Here is an 18,191-nt window from a genome sequence, read left to right on the forward strand (position 1 = left end):
TAAGTTAAACATTTAAGAAATTATATGATTTAGCCTTATTTTAGGGTGTAAAATAAAATTTAACCCATTTTAAAAAGTATCTCATGAAATAGCTTAAACTCATTTTACTCATTTTTCAAAGACAAAAATACCCTCATTCACGATTCTTAAAACACTAAATCAATAACACATATAACCCATTTTTCAAAACTAAAATCTCTATCAAAAACATGTTAATTAATGTATTCTTTGTTAGATGAATTTTGTATATGTTGTTTGAATTTATAATTAACCGCTGATGTTGAAAATGAATGGTTTGCCTGGTTTTCACAAAATTTGGGTTTGGTTATTGATGGTCTCAGTAAAAAAAAAAATTGTTTGTAGATTGAAGACGGTAAGTGATTGATCCATCCCCCCTCCCCCAATCGGTCACGTATTAATCATTTGACCATAACTTGTGTTGAGTGATAGATGGTATCAATTATTTCTCATCTTTAACTTTGTGATTGATCTTGGACCAATACCATCAATATGTGCCGATAGGCAATCCCAAGTTTCGTTAACAACATAAAAATCTTTTGATTTTCAACATCTTCCAAACAACCAACATTAGCATGCTCCTTACACATATATTTAACTCCAACATAAATAATTTTTTTTTTTTTTAAATTTAACTCGAACATAACCTATCTTTTTTTAATTTTTTAATCACTCAAGAGCTCAATAAAATCACACAATATCACCTCCGGAAAATCAAAAAATGTATTGATTTGGTAGAGATTGGAGTTATGAAAAATGGGTAAGATGAGTTTTGATTAAGTTAGACTATTTTAATCCTTTCAGAAATTCAGTTATTTAAAACTTAAATCTTATTCACTTGTTATATTTCATGATAACCCTTTTTGTCCTTTTTCTTTTGGCAAATAATCATATTTCAACTTTATTAATCTATTTACTTCAGCCTTAGAATGAATGAAAAACTATGGCTTAACTATGAAAATGGGTGGGATCATTTGTGAGATGCTAAACTATAAGTGATGCAAGATCCAAAGGTTTTGGAAGTATACATGGATTTACACCAAATGGCCATGAAATCAAATGCCTAAATTGGTGACTTCTGAGTACTGACAATCGTTATGCTTCAAGAAACTCAACTCCACTACTGGGAAACTACATATACCCTAGTAAATAGGATTAAGGACTTATTGACATAGTAGAAAAAAACTATGAGGAGTTGGGCTAGCCGTCAACAAAGTTTTCTCTCTTCACCAACTTCTTGGGTTCAGATCTTAGAGTCACCTATCATATACGTGACTTACCTTGAAACATTGGATGTGTAGTGTGTTCAATGGGCTTTTTTGAGTTCGAATTTTAGGGTCACTTACCATATATGTGACTTATCTTGAAATATTGGATTTGTTGGGTATTTTATAGGCCTTATGAATTAATTGAGGTATACGCAAACTGACCTAAATACCCCGGTCATGAAAAAAAAAGAAAAAAAAGAGTAAGTGGACACCAAATATCACTAATACAACACACCCAAAAACTTCTGCAATTCTTACAGGGATATGTTAAAGATTCCATTCTTTATTCTCACAGCTAACAGGCTCCATTGTTGCTCTCCTGATAAACAAATCATATTTCAGTCATGGTACCCTATTGCTCTCTCTCTCTCGCCATTAGCTCTTTGTTCGCTATCAAATGTCAATTTTGAAAGAAAAGGCTCAATTTACTTTTGCATAAGAAACAAACTCACCCGATAAAAAATGTTAGCAGCACAATTATTATCAGTTATTTATTTTTCAAAACCAGAAGCTTCCAAACATGCTTTAGAAAACAATCAACCATTTAGATATATCAACTTGCATTTAAATTTTTCTTCAAATACATCATACACATACCTATCTATCCCTTTTAAAAGGTCCCACATTGCACTAACCAAAAAGAAAGAAAGCGAGTTCCCACTTCCGGTATTTTGGTCATCCTCCACTAACCCCACCACAGATATTTCAGAGCAAGTACATTAATTCAGCTTTGAAATATTTTTACTTCGAATTGACCATTGCTTAGCATCAACTGCCTGTGAGTCACTCCTTGTTTGACAAAATTGTAAAGATGAATCAACACTTGCACTGGACTTGATTGTTTTTTCGAATGTAGTTAGAAATTGGAGCTAAGTATAAAATCTACCGCTGTTGTGACTGCTACAGGATTTGGGACCCCGATGCATGCCAGAAAATCCATCATGTGAAACTGCAATTCCTGTTCAGGTCTATGAAGGGGTGTTTGATTCAGGCTTGATGTACGGTTGTGCATCCGGCTGATGGCTCTGGAAGATTGCATTGGCAAGTGATATAGGCATGATACAAAGCGCCTTGGACTGAAGGAACTGCATTGCAGCGCCAACATCTTCTTCCATTAGCTTAGCTACTTCTTGTTCTGTTCCATCATTTGACCACTTCTCCCAAGCTGGCTGATTGGTTCCACCGTCAATGCTCTCTCCCTCAATCACGCATGGATAAGAAGTAAATCAATAATTCAAAAAGAATACTTTGAAAATACAATGGGTGGAAAAAGACAGAGCACTTGAAAGTTGGATCAATTGAGATATTTAAAAAAAAAAAAAAAAAAAGTTTCGAAAATGTACTACCTCAACTGACGATAGAGGTACATCCGCTACTAGCTGAGCCACAGCACCAGCTGCACCCAATCGACTCATGCTCAAAACCTGTTCAAACATATCAATGAAATGAAAATGACATGTAAACCAAAAACAATGATAGTAATGTAAAAAGAGGTTAGGAAGGTGGAAAAAAAATGTACTAACACATTCTATTCTATTAAAAAAATGAGATATTCAGCCCAGAGATTTCAGCACCAGACAAGAGTCATTTTAGGCTTCACTCCTGACAGCTTCGTTTAATTAAAGCAATGGCTTAAGGTCATTATAAATGTCAAGGATAGTCAAATGACAGGGCCTACCACAGTACAACAATGTTGGGACTTCCTAAAGACATTGGAAGACAATTATCAAGGCGATTTGTTGGAATTAGTTACAACTTTGGACAGCAATGATTAGTTCAATAGATAGTCCGAACGTCATGTGCAAGAGGGACCGGCCATAGACAACACCCGTGGAAGTATTTACAAATGCAAAGATCTTAATTTATGGCTCACTGATCCAGAAAGATATTTAACAAATAATACAGGAGAGATAGTTAATCTTTTTCTATATGAATCCAATTGGGTTTTTGATTGTCAATACCTTGACCTGAAGCCTCAGAAACTTCACATAATCCACAATTTCGTCAAGCATGGCTGCCCTATCCGTCTGAAGAGAAACGTACAGTGTATTATTAGGTATGAATCAGCAGGAAATTTAAGCTTAAATTGAACCCAATGGATTCCCAAAAGATAAAAAAGCAAACTCAGTGAGCTTGTCTTGCAATTTACAAAATACAAATGCATACGTCCAAACAGTACTTGATATAAGAATTACAGTATAGCCTAGCCAAAGCAATGAAAATGAAAAAATGGTTTCATTCCACCTTTAGCCTACTTCCTTGGGCAAATATTGAAAGGTGTAAGGAATGCAACTGAAGGTATCAATAAAGTAACTGCAGTGAAGAGATACTAACCTTGTTGCAACTAGGAACCAACTCCTGCAAAGCCTTCATTCTTTCTGCAATTCTTTCCCTACGTAACTGCATACCGAAGAACAAACCAAAGTGTGCAATCAAAGAATGAGAAACGGCCATAGAATGTCAAAAACAAATAACAAGTATAGAATCTGAACAATGATCAATATTAAATCTGGCAGGAAAAACATCTTCTGAAAGAATAATTATGCAGGGTCAGAAGTCCCATCTTAGAATCAGATTAGGCAGAAGTATTTAAGCAACCAGCTATCCTTATCCAACTTATAAATTCAAGACTTGCACCCTTTCATCAAGCCATCGACAATAAAACCAATACATGAAGCTATAAATCATACTGCATAAGTAAACAATATTGAAATATTTTCCATCTCAAAACTCTATTTGGTAGTGAGACTTTGTTAATCATACACGTATTTCAGGTTCAATGACGGGTACCTTAAATGTTTTACAATACTTTTCACGGAAGAAAAAACCTACAATGCCTGATTTTTTAGTCTTAATAACCATAGATCACGCTTACCCTCTCAGCAATACTATGAGGATCAGTGGCTTGTCCTCGTCTTGCTCTCACCCTTGGGCGGATGGCAGAAGGTTGCGGTACAGCAGGAACTCCTGGTGTTTGTTGGCCAGGAAATGGCTGCATAATGATTTTTAAATGATGCAAACACAATAATAGTTAGAAGAACATGTATTAGGAAAACTCAACAACAAATATTTATGATTTTACAAGAATGCATTGATGTTACAGCATAAAAATATCAGCAGATTTCATGGTAATTAATTGTATACATGACATTAACATTTACTCATATCATAACCTATTCTTTCTATCTTTTAAAAGTTCTCAAGGCAGGTAATTAAAAAATTTATTTTAGACTAAATCATACTAAATATCTAACGTCAAACTAGTATTAAAAACAATTTCTTTTAGGCGTGTTATTATTTTTATATATTGAACCCAACTAGCTTCATCTTTAGCTGATGTAACTCAGAATAAGAAATATTGATCAAGAAATTCAACATATAAAGAATAATCAGAAGATAAACATTGCAACCAAGTTTGAATTTAAGTCCCTCAAATCATGCCTATAAACCGGAAATCAAATTAAACAAGGGTTTGGACTGAATCAACCATGAACCTACACAACCAAATTTTTCACAAAGTCAAAAACTTGGACAAAGAATATGAAACTTTGAAACCAACTTACGTAAGTCAACTTAATAGGGGAAGGAGCGTGTAACAGACACGCTCAATTGCAATTGTGAAAGCGCGTGATGCAGAAAACTTTGAAGTGTAAAAATAGACAAAGATTACCACTACAAATGGTGAAAAGGACAACTGAGTCCTCATTACATTAAGATGACATAATAACAATAGCATAGTTCTCCGCACGTTTGCAATTGCTCGCACGTGCAGGACACATTCTGTCTGTCAGTACTCTGGGTCACTTTCCACTAGAGAGTAAAAGAAAGGAACCGCCCCACTCTCTATAGAAACGCGTGCACATCACAGGCCTAGACCCTCGCGATTACAATTTTACCCACTAGATTATTCTCGAAGACAAATACACCCCAAACCTCTAAACCCACTTGAAAGATAAATAATTTGTATAAATAAATGCAATAATTTGAAGTAATTAATGAAATAGATGGAAAAGTTAAAAAAAGAAAAAGATAATCACAATTTTCTCAGTTTCCCCTAAAAGAAAAATAAAGAAATTAGTTTAAGGCGCCTTTAAAAATGTTTTTTTCTAACACTTTGATCTTTTTTTTTTTTTTTTTAACCAAAAGATCCTAAATTTGGAGAAATTTTTTGTTAAAAAATTTAGAAATATTTTTTTCTAACCTTGTTGTTTTTATTAAGAAAATTAAAGTAAATTTTTTTTCCACCACATAAAATAACTAAAATTCACAATATGATAATAATATTTGACAAAAATAAAATAAAAGGGTATTTTGGTACCTGACGGAGTTGTGGCGGGCGTGGCGGTGACGGCCGTAGTGACTGAGTTTGCAACTGTCCAAACGCTGGAAACAAACTTGGCATGTGCACCGAATCTCTCTCCTACCACAAAGCACAAAACATTTAACATGACGAAATTACCCTCTTAATTCCCTCCATTTCTCATCAAAACCAATCCCATGTATTATTACTAATATTTTCTGAGTTGATATTCCCAGGGAAAGGATGCGAGAATTTATCAAACAAAATTCAACCCCAACTTGAGGAAAACCTCATCACTTCACGAAAGCATTCACATGTATTCTCAACATAATTGATGTAAATATAAATATATAAAGCAACTGACAACTCTATGAATCTGTCAGAAAATTGCCGGTAAATTTGCAGCAGTCCAAAAGAAAAATTCGTAGTACAACACAACTATAATCACAGTGTCTGGTTATTGTATGGGCAAAACTAAGAAAATCAAGCTGGTTTGTTCGCTGATGGTTTCGTAGAAGCTAGATAGCACATGAAAGAAGAAATAAAAGAGAAAAAAAGAAATAACACTTTCTTTTTTGTTGCCGAAATTGGGATAGAAGACAGATGAAACCCCAGAAAAATGACTAGTCAATCAAATGGTAACCCTAATCAGAGGCACAAGGACAAACAGTTGGGGAAAAACGGAAAGAAAAGTTTAAAGAAAGTCTTACGTTGATTGCAGAAGTAGTTGAAGAATTAGGAGAAGAAGAAGCATTATTGTTAGTGTTGTTATCTTCTTGTCTCAAGAACCCGTGTTCCAAATTCAAGCCTAAAGGCATCATATTCATGTTCATGCCCATCCCCATCCCCATCCCCATACCCATACCCAAGCCTCGCATGTCACCAACACCAACGGCGGCAGCAGCACCAGAACCCAGTTGGAGGAACATGGGCATGGTTGAACTGGAGCCGACTTCACCAGTGGGTTGAGCAGTTGAATACCCAGAAGGATGTGCCAATATTTGCTCAAAGAAATCATCTCCTAAACCTTCTTGTCCATTGCCAGCCATGATGAGGAAGTGAAGTAAATAGAGTGAGTTGAGTTATTGAGGGTTTGTGTTCGTGAGAAGTTGAATAAAGTGGAGTTGCTTTTAAAGGGACATTATATGTGGAGGATTGGGGAGGTTTGAGAACCCGAGAAAAGTGAGGTGTAGGGGAATTGGGAGGCAGATCCAGAACCCGATAACCCGGAAAGGAGAGTGGGGAGTTCAAGGAGGTGGAGAAGGAGGAGGAAGAGGATTAAGGGGTGTGTGTGTGTTTTGAATTATAAAAGATTTAATTGTGTTTTGTAAAGACAAAGAGTTGCAGAGAGAGAGAGAGATATGGGTCTGTGAAGAGGATTAATGTTGTTTAGTTTTGGCTTTTGGAGTTGTGGTGACTTGTGTTTGTGTTATGTTCGAGTGGGTGTTAAATATTGTAAATGGATGAATGGGAAAGTTTTTTATTTGCGTATAATGGACTGACACAGCCCTACGCGCTTCTCAAGGCTTTTGTTTTTACTATTTCTTTTTATAAGTAATATTAGCATTTTTATACACCTAATAATTGATTGAGTAAAAATTTATTTTTAATTTAAATTAGTCATGTTGTATAAAAAATATTATTTATGTAATACAGTATTATGGATTTTTTTTCATTTCGTTTCTAAATCAGAATAAGAAATCAAATTTTGGGACCATACTATAATAACTATCCATCACATTCAAAGTAAAGATAGATTATGAAAAAAAAGAATTTTAAATATTAAATATTTTATAATATAATAGGTAAATTGGGTATATTAATAATTAAATAAAGTTTAGAAATATAATATCTAAAGTAGATATATTGATAATTATGGAAAGTCTATGGTACTACGATTAGTAATAATACAATAATAGTATTATTAAAGTGGCATCACAAATTAGTGCATATATACTATGTAGTTATTGTATTTAGTAACTATGATTCATAACAATTTTTTTCTCATTTTTATTAAAAATTTATATATTGCTTCTATATTTTTTTAACAAAGTAATTCAAAATTTAAATTTAATATTAATAATCAATATATTAAAAAGTTAACATTATATATTTTTTTTTTTTTGTAGGTACCTGAGGTACCCAAGCCCACATTGGAGCCTGTCTAAACCTCATGGTCACATAACACCTTACAAGCCTAATGAACCAAAATAATTGCCCAAATATGGTAGATACTTCTTCTCCGACTCGAACAGAAGACCCTTGGGTATAATTAACTTCAGTGGCTAAAGAGTTTGTCATCCGACCACAAGCTAAGAGGTTTTTTCATAGGATAATTAAATAATGTATTATTCCATAGAGACATAGACATGCACCTTTGATCCCTAAATAAAGAGTTACTTACTCTATACATAAATATTCATCATCCAACTCATGAATCTCTTTCATTGATTTCTAAGAGGTAGAAGACTTGGAAAGTTGCATATATTATTAGTCTCGCTTGTGCTTAAAGTTGGAGAAAATTGAAGCTCTAGTCTTCCTTGACTTTGGAATTTACTTATTTTATCACTAATTCATTACCCACCGTGAACGAAAACAATTCTAGATTGTCCTATAAGCTTCATCGTACTAAAAAAAAACCCATTTCCTGATTAAATGAAAATAATAAAATATCTTGAATAAAAAGTAATACTATTATTAAAGCATTCTTGTCCCCATTACATTCCAAAGAAAGACTACTATAAAGTTTGTTTTTTAGATTTCCATTTTATAAATTTGCTATTAATATTTTCACCCAATTCAATATTTTAACCTCTCACCAACTTTTGCCCTTTAGAGTTGCCCATTTCTTTTCACTAAATTTGGGCAATCGATAATATATATATTAATTACATGGTGTGTATGAGAGTCTATTATTCCCTATGGATGTTCACCTCAGAGATCCATCAAACTAGTGATCAATTAGCCAATCAAAAGAAAAGGTTTTTCATCAATACTTTACTTTGCAACATAAATAATGAAATAATCATATTTTATTAAAGTTTAGTGATTTTAAATAATTAAATCTTTTCTATTGAGTCATTTATTTTAGTTGTTTAATTTTGCAATTTAAGACTATGAATATCCAAAATATCCCTATCTAAATTCTTTAATTCCAATTATCACACTTAATAAGGAAATAAATATGTATTATTATTTATTTTCTTGTAACTATTGTAATTTTTTTAAACAATTTTGTTATATATTATCAATTGATGGTTTATAACGCAAACTATATATGTTTATGGGTTATGAAAATAAACAACTTAATACTTATGATTCAATCCTACGTATTCAAAGTTATCTAACAGTTAGATCTATCTAGTCGTCGAAGAAGTTAACAAATGCCACAACTATCTCTGGGTGGTCAAGCGGTTCGATATGAACTCCTAGGTGTATTACTAAAGGGATCCTGAGTTCGAATCCCTCCTCTGGTGTTAAGAGTAATGTTATGCTTACAACTGAGTCATACAACCAAACAAATAACAAAATAGTCATTTTATAAAAATTTTGTGCAATTTTTGTTTGGTTATATGACTCAGTTGTAAGCAAAACATTATAGGGGTGCTAATAGGGATAACCATTAGAGTTCTTACCTGATCGGTAGCTCCAAGACCCTGAAAGATTAGTTAAGGTGCACGTAACCTGATCCAGACACTCCGATCATTAAAAAAAAAAAAAAGCACACCGCCTAAATGTATATTTAACAAATAGAATTAAATAGATTTCAAGGATGGGTTTTGATAAGATATATTTAACATAGCCTAAAGCTCTTCTTCTGCCTTTAGCTTCTCTCATTATGCATAATTTTTTTTGTTGTAAGATAAACAACCCTATGTCTCCCTTTTACCCATTTAATTAAGCTATATCTTTGTGATGTTTACTTTCTTAATGTAAATGTAAATGCAAATCCAAATCCAAATATCACAAGTTTATTCCACAGAAAAAGTGGGACTCATTTAACACCTCTTCCTTTATTCTATTTGTTTTAGCCTCAACCATTTATAAAGCGTGTATAACATTAAAAAGGCCCACCCAAAAGGTGAACCTTGGCCCATAAGTCATGGTACTTTAGAGGAACAATTAAAAAAAGAAAAAAAAAATTTCCCACGAAGCAAACCAAAAATCAAATTGAATGCAACTAGACTGGCTTGATAATTGATCATTATGGAGTTTTCAAGTTTCCCAAATCTACTGAACCAACTTCAAATTTGAAATAAGTCCTGTCGAACCCTACAATCTTTGAGAAGCTAAATGCTTCTAAGCCAGCTTGGTTTGTGGATACAGAATTTAAAGAACTAAAGAGTTTACAATTAACACATCAAGAGAAATAAATTTCATCTAAAGTTAATGCTAAACTAGTCTTCCAATTTCTTGAACAAGGCCTCCTAAAAATGAAAATCAACCAACGCCTCACATAACTGATATAATTTATTTTTTCATAAATGAACTTTGCTTGTTCTAAACTCATCAATACAACAATGGAAGGTTTATAAAGTTTACCAACTAAACAAAAAATTCTAATCTCATACACTTTCCTTTGAGCTTGGGACCTTGTCGTCTTGTTTCTCATCTACACTGACTGCTGTAGGATTCTCCGCAGGCGGGTCTGTTTCAGAATCAGGATTCTTTTTAAGCTCCGACTCAAACTCCTTCGCAGCCTGCAAAATTTTAAGCACACATCATTTAATAGTCATAAGATGCCACCCAAGAGTATTGGTTAGAATTTGTCAAAAGCATATGATATTATTCATTGTAGATATTATTCATTGTCAAGACTACAATGAATAATATCATATGCCTGCGTTTGTTTAATTATTTCACCAATATCCTATCCTTATTCCAAATACAAATGCACGTTTGTTTCCTTATTTTCAAAATCATATCCTAAATTAAGAAATTATTTTAAACCCCCTAAGTTTGTTAATTAACAAAAACACCCCCAACAAATTCTTTTTTATAAATTAACAAAAACACTCCCACCCACCGATAGTTGTCAGATTCCGGCAACCACTGTCGGTAGTGGCCAGAATCTGTCACAATGGCACACTACTGGCCGGTGATGCGCCAATCTGGCAGTCGATCTGGCCCTTTCTAGCTAGATCCGTGGTGGATTTGGCCGGAAAAAGCCAGATCGGCAAACGACTAGCTAGATCCGGCCGATCGTGCACCATAATGCCAGATTCCGACAATGGTGGCCAGAATTTGGCCACTGTGGGTAGGTGGGAGTATTTTTGTCATTTTACAAAAAATTTATATATTGGAGTGTTTAGTTAAATTAGCAAACCTAGGGGTTTTTTTTTGTAAATTTTTAAATTCTACCTCGTAATAATCACCCAACTCTACTTTCCAATAATATTTCAAAAATACTATTCAAAATAATAAAACAAACACACCCGTCTTAATCAGAAATCTTAACAATTAATTGCTAATGTGACAGAACATTTAGTATGGGAAACCCCCACAAAAGATCCAATATTTTTTCCTTCCATATGGGTGGTTGCTTGGCAACAATTAAACTACAAAAAAATACACAGGTCTACTTGGACCAATAATTTGTTCCATTTCTTGAGAAATTAGTGAACAAGAAATATCACACCAGTTTAGGTTGGATTCACAGAAAGTGCAATCTCAATATATATGGTTCTCCAATTTACTGGTAGTTTCACACATCTTTTACATAGATGTTTCATAGTACTGGTCCAAAATGAAAAACCCAATTGAGAGAACAAGCCTTCTCTTGCAAGATATATAGGCTATTGCTCGTTGCTACCGAAAGGCGATAAGATATATGGGTTATTGCTTAGGTGTCACATTCAACAACCAATTGGAAGAATTTCCTTCTTTTATTAAACTTGATTGTGTTTAAGGCACCCAAATGTTTTAGTAGTACCTTAGCTATAAATTTGTAAAATATTCAGTGTATAAATCAATTAGTCATGTGTTTGTCAAAAACTTCTGGGAATAAACATCTAAGTGAAATGAGAAAAGTATAGGACTGCCAAAAGGTGAAGTCAAATAGTAATGAAACAAAACTGCATGTTCTGATGGATAAAAGCACCACATTTCAATTAATTCTCTTGAACAAGAGAAAATGGGTAAAACCTGTCAATTATTATATGGTTGTCATGTAATTGGTGATACTGAAGAGAAAGTTGTGTACAGTTAAATTTTACAAAAGGCTCCACTAACGATGAAGAAAAATTAAAAAATGTTTCTTTTTTGTATCAAGTGCAAGTTTTCCCCCTCTGTTAGATACCCTGGTCACAGGTTTGTAAAGATTTTACTTGTTTTCTGGAAAGGGCAGTACATGCTCTAGTGGGACTTAAAATTTTTAGGTAAACAGTCCTGGTTTTTAAAGAGATTATTGTAACAAATCTAGATCAAACCATTTACACCCGTTGTTGTAATATGAAGATGTCCAGCAAATTAGGTGGAAACCTTATGACTAAAAATGTAACAGACAAATCAAGGAAAGTTTTTCTCCTTCCTAGAAATCAAACCCAAAACCTATTTTTCAACACCCTCAACTCTTCAACAACCCGATTGGGAGCACTAAAGTGAAACAGTTATTAGCAAGATCAATCAAACAAACTAAATGACTGCATTTTAACCATTCACAGACAGCTCTACTGGTAATTGAAGTGATCCAAAAATAATTCCAGATATTAATAACTGGAAGAAGAATACAAATAAGCTTCACCAATGAAAACACAGGAAGTGATCTTTCAAATGCTAAAGTAGATAAAACTACATCAGGCAGCACAACCACATCAATCTACAAGGCAACCATAGATCACAATGATCACACACGAGAAAAGATCATATATGTATAGAGATAGAATCTCAGGCAAACGAGTAATGCATTGAATATCTCAAAACAAGGTCTCTGCAAAAAGCTCACCACAATGATAGTCAACAAAAAAATATTTTAATTAATGCCTCACTCATTATTCGATCTTTCGCAGAAACACAAAAGTATAACTAAGCAAAACAGATAAAATTCCAAAGCTTTAGATTTTAAATCATCCACCACCTTCTTTGAACTCGAATTATTACAGGAATCTGGTGTGCTTAAGAAGTTAGTTCTTGTGTCTGATATTTAAAATAATATAAACACACTAATTGGAAGAAAAAAAAAAAAAGTCCTACGCTCTTCGACTCAGTAATAAAATAAAACTAGATCAACATAAGATTCAAGATTTTTTTCCCTTCTCTGTTATCTAAGCTAACATACCAAGTTTTAAACAAAATTTACAAAACTATATAATCTACTAGGACTCTACACAATTATTTCACTAATCTCACTAATAAATTTTATCATTCATTCATCAATTTACCACAAACCCCAAATGGGAAAAGAAACAAAAAAAGCTCAAAACTTTCCCTTCATTTCATTCATTTGATCAAAAACCAAACAGACCCAGATTAAAAAACAAACCAACCAACCTGTTGGAAGCTCTTGACGGTCTTGCCAATACTCCTGCCCACTTCAGGCAACTTCTTGGGACCAAATACCAAAGCAGCGACTCCAGCAATAACTACGAGTTCAGGCACACCAAGACCAAAAATAGCATTGCAAGAAAAACCCTTCTTGGGGTTTTGAGTTTTTGCTCTCCGTTGATTCAGAACCAAGGAACTAGTTTTGAAGTTAGTTCTGCTGAAAGGAGGACCGGTGGTGAAGAAAGTGGAGTGAGAAGAAGAGATGGGAAGAGAAGGCGGCGGTAAAGGTCTTGTTGAAGAAGAGAGAGGGAGAGTCAAAGAAGAAGAGATCTCCATGGTGTTTGTGTTAATGCTCAGATTTTGTGTGTTTCGGAGTTGAAGAAGGTAGATAACATTTTGACTTTGGTGGGTTGCGGAGTTTTCGGATTTTGCGGCTTGAGTTTGACTATTTTGACTCAGCTCGGAGATTCTACTTTTGGGAATTTATCAGAGACGTCCCTAGGGTTTCCCGATTCTAATACCTTCCCTTACATTTTAGAATTCATCACATAAATCCTTTACAGTTTAGACTAAGACAAGGACTAAGACAAGTAATGGACAGAAGTAGGAATTTCTTACTTACATTTGAAAATATTAATATCATCACACTTGGGTCTAATTATGATGCACGTGAATCTTTCATCGTTGGCTTCATCAAACTCACTGAACATCGAACTATGATATGATATGGTGTTTGGCAATAACGAAGAAGGCAAAACGAAAGGGCAACCAATAATTTTGAGAGAAATTAGATGTAATAAGTGACCAGTGAAGAATGAAGGTGCACCACTTGCATCATAAAATCTTTTGTTCTAAATTTGATCAATTTTGTATTTCTTGTCGTTAAGAGATTATCTTATCACCTTTGCTTATTGTCGAAATCTTATTTAGTATAAAAAAAAAATTCATAAAAGGGAAAAAAATTTAAGAACACACTAAAAAATGTTCATTCAAGATCATTTATGTAATTTTTGCTTTTCCATTAGTTTGACTATTGCCAACAAAAGGCATGTAATGATTTTTCAGAAGAGAAGGGGTAGTCTAATGCTTTTTGATATATAGGAGAGGTCGTGCATTTCAAGAAATTAAGAGCACTTCCTTGATAAATAGTCATCATTTTTAATGTTTGGACTACAATTATATTTAGATAAATGAGTAAAGATTTTTTACGCCTTGGCGGCTATTCCTCTGCTTAACATTCAACACCCACATGAACTCTCTTCCATGGCACAGATGCCTCGCGCTTCTGAACCTCAAAACACTCGCCACAACCCACTTCCAGCAAATACATGCCCAATTCATCACCAACTCCCATAACTCACCTACTCTTTATGCCAAACTCATTCAGCTCTATTGTTCTAAACCATCTCCACTATCCATCAAAATTTCCCACCTTTTATGCTCTCGCTTTCAGCCCCCTAACCTCTTTCTTTTCAACACTTTGATACGTTGCACTCAACCTCAACACTCCCTTCTTCTTTTCGCCAACTGGGTCTCTAAAGCTCTCTTACTTTTTGATGATTTCACTTATGTTTTTGTACTGGGATCTTGTGCAAGATTTTGTTCACTTTCAACTCTGTGGTTTGGTAGACAGATACATGCACGCGTAGTGAAACATGGTTTTATGTTTAATGTTTTGGTGCCAACTACTTTAATTCATTTTTATGCAAGCAATAAAGATGTTATTTCTGGTAGAAGAGTGTTTGATGAAATGACTGTGAGAAGTTGTGTAACATGGAATGCTATGTTAACTGGGTATTGTTCAAAGAGCAAAAAGGCTAAAGATTGTGCCTTTGATGCGTTGGTATTGTTTAGGGAGATGTTGGTTGGTATTAATGGAGTGAAACCTAATGATACTACCATGATTTGTGTTCTTTCAGCGTGTTCACAACTGGGTGTGCTAGAAACTGGTGCTTGTGTTCATGGGTATATAGAGAAGACTATTTACTTGCCCGAGAATGATGTGTTTATTGGTACTGGTCTTGTTGATATGTACTCGAAATGTGGGTGTCTTGACAATGCTTTATTAATTTTTAGGCTGATGAGAGAAAAGAATGTATTGACATGGACTGCATTGGCAACTGGATTAGCTATTCATGGGAAAGGAAATGAAGCAATGATGCTTTTGGATTCAATGAGGGCTTGTGGTGTCAAGCCTAATGCAGTGACTTTCACTAGCTTGTTTTCTGCTTGTTGCCATTCTGGCCTGATTGAAGAGGGACTTCATTTGTTTCATAACATGAAGACTAAGTTTGGCGTTGAGCCTTGTATACAACATTACGGCTGCATCGTTGATCTTCTTGGCAGGGCTGGGCACTTAAAAGAAGCATATGATTTTATAAAGGGTATCCCAGTTAAAACAGATGCTATCTTGTGGAGGAGTTTCTTGAGTGCTTGCCATGTTCATGGGAATGTTGTGATGGCTGAGAAAGTTGGGAACATCCTCCTCCAGCTACAGCCAGAGCTGACTTCTCCAGATATGCGTGGGACTAGTGAGGATTATGTAGCTTTGTCAAATGTTTATGCTTCAGCTGAAAGATGGCTAGAAGTGGAGAGTGTAAGAAGGGAAATGAAGGTTAAAAAAATAGAATCTGAACCAGGTTGTAGTTTAGTTCAAACCATTAGAGATTATGCCTAGAATGGGGTGTAGATATAGAATCCAGGTAGCAATTTCAGCACGTAGTTGTGAAGATTTCAATAGCAATTGTCAGAATTGAATAGAGCTAAAATAACNCAGTGAAGAATGAAGGTGCACCACTTGCATCATAAAATCTTTTGTTCTAAATTTGATCAATTTTGTATTTCTTGTCGTTAAGAGATTATCTTATCACCTTTGCTTATTGTCGAAATCTTATTTAGTATAAAAAAAAAATTCATAAAAGGGAAAAAAATTTAAGAACACACTAAAAAATGTTCATTCAAGATCATTTATGTAATTTTTGCTTTTCCATTAGTTTGACTATTGCCAACACAAGGCATGTAATGATTTTTCAGAAGAGAAGGGGTAGTCTAATGCTTTTTGATATATAGGAGAGGTCGTGCATTTCAAGAAATTAAGAGCACTTCCTTGATAAATAGTCATCATTTTTAATGTTTGGACTACAATTATATTTAGATAAATGAGTAAAGATTTTTTACGCCTTGGCGGCTATTCCTCTGCTTAACATTCAACACCCACATGAACTCTCTTCCATGGCACAGATGCCTCGCGCTTCTGAACCTCAAAACACTCGCCACAACCCACTTCCAGCAAATACATGCCCAATTCATCACCAACTCCCATAACTCACCTACTCTTTATGCCAAACTCATTCAGCTTTATTGTTCTAAACCATCTCCACTATCCATCAAAGTTTCCCACCTTTTATTCTCTCGCTTTCACCCCCCTAACCTCTTTCTTTTCAACACTTTGATACGTTGCACTCAACCTCAACACTCCCTTCTTCTTTTCGCCAACTGGGTCTCTAAAGCTCTCTTACTTTATGATGATTTCACTTATGTTTTTGTACTGGGATCTTGTGCAAGATTTTGTTCACTTTCAACTCTGTGGTTTGGTAGACAGATACATGCACGCGTAGTGAAACATGGTTTTATGTTTAATGTTTTGGTGCCAACTACTTTAATTCATTTTTATGCAAGCAATAAAGATGTTATTTCTGGTAGAAGAGTGTTTGATGAAATGACTGTGAGAAGTTGTGTAACATGGAATGCTATGTTAACTGGGTATTGTTCAAAGAGCAAAAAGGCTAAAGATTGTGCCTTTGATGCGTTGGTTTTGTTTAGGGAGATGTTGGTTGGTATTAATGGAGTGAAACCTAATGATACTACCATGATTTGTGTTCTTTCAGCGTGTTCTCAACTGGGTGTGCTAGAAACTGGTGCTTGTGTTCATGGGTATATAGAGAAGACTATTTACTTGCCCGAGAATGATGTGTTTATTGGTACTGGTCTTGTTGATATGTACTCGAAATGTGGGTGTCTTGACAATGCTTTATTAATTTTTAGGCTGATGAGAGAAAAGAATGTATTGACATGGACTGCATTGGTAACTGGATTAGCTATTCATGGGAAAGGAAATGAAGCAATGATGCTTTTGGATTCAATGAGGGCTTGTGGTGTCAAGCCTAATGCAGTGACTTTCACTAGCTTGTTTTCTGCTTGTTGCCATTCTGGTCTGATTGAAGAGGGACTTCATTTGTTTCATAACATGAAGACTAAGTTTGGCGTTGAGCCTTGTATACAACATTACGGCTGCATCGTTGATCTTCTTGGCAGGGCTGGGCACTTAAAAGAAGCATATGATTTTATAAAGGGTATCCCAGTTAAAACTGATGCTATCTTGTGGAGGAGTTTCTTGAGTGCTTGCCATGTTCATGGGAATGTTGTGATGGCTGAGAAAGTTGGGAACATCCTCCTCCAGCTACAGCCAGAGCTGACTTCTCCAGATATGCCTGGGACTAGTGAGGATTATGTAGCTTTGTCAAATGTTTATGCTTCAGCTGAAAGATGGCTAGAAGTGGAGAGTGTAAGAAGGGAAATGAAGGTTAAAAAAATAGAATCTGAACCAGGTTGTAGTTTAGTTCAAACCATTAGAGATTATGCCTAGAATGGGGTGTAGATATAGAATCCAGGTAGCAATTTCAGCACGTAGTTGTGAAGATTTCAATAGCAATTGTCAGAATTGAATAGAGCTAAAATGACGACAACTTAAAAATTGATTGGTGGGAGATGCAGTGCGGGGGTTGGGGAATGTAATCGGCCTGTGTTTTTCCCTTATAATTCTTGATCCAGTTTTGATATTCGTCCCAATGTAAAGCATTCATTTGATATGAACAAAACTCTCAGTGATCAATCCCTCCGTGGAGGGCTGAACTAAACTTCATAGCACTGTTAGTGTTGCCATATCAGTGAAGCAAACAAAATGCCCAGGGTGATTTCAGTGAAGCAAACAAAATGTCCAGGGGTCAATTCCTCCATGGGATTGCAACTGCTGAAGCCTGCAAGTAAACTTCAAAAGCACTGTTAAATTGTTGCTCAATATATAGTAGTAACTTGGCTTAGTTCATATATAGAGATTTGGCCAG

General features: G+C 34.8%; 4 protein-coding genes across 4 annotated transcripts; 2 read left to right on the top strand and 2 right to left on the bottom strand.

Annotated features, from left to right (window-relative positions):
* Window positions 1–1,807: 1,807 nt before the first annotated feature.
* On the bottom strand, window positions 1,808–7,029 carry LOC116127384 (transcription factor UNE12-like). Its single transcript, XM_031413031.1, has 7 exons — window positions 6,297–7,029; window positions 5,605–5,706; window positions 4,162–4,278; window positions 3,621–3,686; window positions 3,248–3,313; window positions 2,633–2,710; window positions 1,808–2,485 (listed from the first exon to the last, which is right to left on the bottom strand). The coding sequence occupies exons 1-7, from the start codon at window positions 6,633–6,635 to the stop codon at window positions 2,255–2,257; spliced, it is 999 nt and encodes a 332-aa protein (XP_031268891.1). The 5' UTR covers window positions 6,636–7,029; the 3' UTR covers window positions 1,808–2,254.
* A 2,800-nt stretch (window positions 7,030–9,829) lies between these two features.
* Window positions 9,830–13,924, bottom strand: LOC116127369 (sec-independent protein translocase protein TATA, chloroplastic). The gene is made up of 2 exons (XM_031413015.1): window positions 13,075–13,924; window positions 9,830–10,286 (listed from the first exon to the last, which is right to left on the bottom strand). Exons 1-2 carry the CDS (start codon window positions 13,402–13,404, stop codon window positions 10,152–10,154), a joined length of 465 nt encoding a protein of 154 aa, XP_031268875.1. The 5' UTR covers window positions 13,405–13,924; the 3' UTR covers window positions 9,830–10,151.
* A 393-nt stretch (window positions 13,925–14,317) lies between these two features.
* Window positions 14,318–15,834, top strand: LOC116127370 (pentatricopeptide repeat-containing protein At3g18970-like). Its single transcript, XM_031413016.1, has one exon. The coding sequence runs from the start codon at window positions 14,318–14,320 to the stop codon at window positions 15,743–15,745; it is 1,428 nt and encodes a 475-aa protein (XP_031268876.1). The 3' UTR covers window positions 15,746–15,834.
* A 183-nt stretch (window positions 15,835–16,017) lies between these two features.
* LOC116127233 (pentatricopeptide repeat-containing protein At3g18970-like) lies at window positions 16,018–17,867 on the top strand. Its single transcript, XM_031412879.1, has 2 exons — window positions 16,018–16,082; window positions 16,237–17,867. The coding sequence occupies exons 1-2, from the start codon at window positions 16,018–16,020 to the stop codon at window positions 17,711–17,713; spliced, it is 1,542 nt and encodes a 513-aa protein (XP_031268739.1). The 3' UTR covers window positions 17,714–17,867.
* Window positions 17,868–18,191: the final 324 nt, after the last annotated feature.

This window comes from Pistacia vera, unplaced genomic scaffold (assembly GCF_008641045.1).
Source record: "Pistacia vera cultivar Batoury unplaced genomic scaffold, PisVer_v2 Contig190, whole genome shotgun sequence".
In the NCBI taxonomy this organism is placed as follows: domain Eukaryota; kingdom Viridiplantae; phylum Streptophyta; class Magnoliopsida; order Sapindales; family Anacardiaceae; genus Pistacia; species Pistacia vera.